The sequence below is a fragment of the Malurus melanocephalus genome, unplaced genomic scaffold (genome assembly GCF_030028575.1).
Source record: "Malurus melanocephalus ecotype Western Australia unplaced genomic scaffold, MMel_1.1 scaffold_865, whole genome shotgun sequence".
NCBI classification, from domain to species: Eukaryota; Metazoa; Chordata; class Aves; order Passeriformes; family Maluridae; genus Malurus; species Malurus melanocephalus.
In genome coordinates, this window is record NW_026624097.1 from 1 (window position 1) to 1,750 (window position 1,750).

A 1,750-nucleotide genomic window follows, 5' to 3' on the forward strand; every position below is an offset into this window, starting at 1 on the left:
GCAGCCCCCCAAATGGTTCAAGTCCCTCCCCAGCTCCTGTCTCACGGGCTCGCACCTGCCCCACAGCAAAGGCACAGTGTGCMACTCATCTCCCGCTCGGGCTCCTCTCTGCTTTGTTCCTCCTCTGTCACTACACCCCAGGAAGAGACAGATGTCCCATCCTTCTGCAGCRATGCTCCTGCAGTGAGAGCACCCCTTTGCAGCTGCAGAACACCAGCATGTGTCCTGAGGGACACAAAAACAATCCTGTGTGTGTACCCCATGTCCTGTGCATGTCCCCACGTATCCACTGCCCTCTGTGCATCCTGCATGTCCTRCGAGTCCTCGTGTGTCCTGTGTGTCCCTCTATGTGTCCTTGTGCATCTACGTCCTGCGTGTCCCTATGTGTCCTGCATCCTCCATGTGTCCATATCCTCTGTCCCCCATGTCCTGTGCATCCTGTTCCCTGTCCCATGTCCCATGTGGACCCCACGTCCTGTGTGCTCCAATGCCCAGCTGACATGCAGGTGCATTAACAACTATCGCTTTATTCTCCTCAGCAGCACAAGCTCTGTGGGCAGAGGAATCTGGTCCCTCTGCCCATCCACACCCCCATCCATTTTCTTGTCCTCGTCTGTGTTCGCATCCTTGTTCCCGTCCTGTTGCCTCACGGCCTCTTCACGGTGCTCTCAATGAATGACTCCAGCACAAAGATGGTCTCATCCACGTGATTCTCACTGGCATCGATCCTGCRGGACAGACAGCAATGGGCAGCCCCCACRGRGTCCCCAACCACCATCCCCATCCCTCTTTCCATCCCCTCTCACTTGTTGACRTTGCGTTTTAGGGTCTCGAGCTGCTGCCGCTCAGGACCTGTGATCATCTCCTCGACCTCATGCAGCTGTGCCGCCTCAGCACCTGTGGCCTGCATGGAGGCCAGGATGGCCTCCACGCGCTGTGACTTCTCTAGGAGCCTCCTAGGATGGAACACGGACACATGGACAGGGCGGTAGACACTACGCACCCACCACACCAGGCCACCCCAAGCCACAGCRCTCACTTGTTCTCYCGCATSTCATGCTGCCGTCGCTCCATCAGGTTGGCCACACTCTGGAGGGGAAACAGGTGAGTCCCCAGCACGATGTGATGGGAACCACTGAGGAACCCTATGGGGGGATGTGGSCACAGTCACTGCCACCCCTGTGGCACCACAACAGAGGGGGCTGTGATACCTGGACCCTGAGTAGGAAGGAGCTCTTAAGTGACAGAACCACGTGAGCCCCCAGCCCAGAAGTATTGGGTTAGGGTTAGGGACCACACGYTCCCAAACATCCAACAGGGGGACACACAGAGGACAGTACTGATGCCATCCCTGTGGCACCAGGAACAAGGGGGCTGTGACACCTGGAATGGCACTTCTAGGACTGGGGGCTGCACACGTTCCCTGAAGCAGGAGGTAGYWGCAGGGCCCCGATTCCCTGGGAATTGCTGCATGGATAGACTGGGATGGGTGATAATTGAGGCCCAGCAGGTCCTTGGGATTCACCTTGTAGCACCTGTGAAGCAGCATCCGAGCAGCGGCCATCACATTCACTGTGTACAGGTAGAAAGTGCGGGAAGGAGCATGGTCTGGAGTCCTGGGAATCTCCTGTGGAAGGACAGAGGGGTGGATGCGATGGGAACCGAGTGGGGGGTGTCACCCACCCCAGATGTGTCCCTGTGTCCCCTCCCTTGTAGGATGCCCCCTCCTCCAAGGGTTCCCTATGCTCAC

At 57.9% G+C, this 1,750-nt stretch overlaps 1 protein-coding gene across 1 annotated transcript in view; it reads right to left on the reverse strand.

Annotated features, from left to right (window-relative positions):
* Window positions 1-27: 27 nt before the first annotated feature.
* Window positions 28-1,750, reverse strand: part of POLR3C (RNA polymerase III subunit C) — a 6,037-nt gene continuing 4,314 nt past the window's right edge. Inside the window, exons 8-11 of the mRNA XM_057385779.1 lie at window positions 1,526-1,627; window positions 1,040-1,089; window positions 807-956; window positions 28-728 (exon numbers count right to left, since the gene is read on the reverse strand). Coding sequence (XP_057241762.1) covers window positions 647-728; window positions 807-956; window positions 1,040-1,089; window positions 1,526-1,627 — 384 coding nt within the window. The 3' untranslated portion in view covers window positions 28-646. The remainder of the gene's footprint in view (window positions 729-806; window positions 957-1,039; window positions 1,090-1,525; window positions 1,628-1,750) is intronic.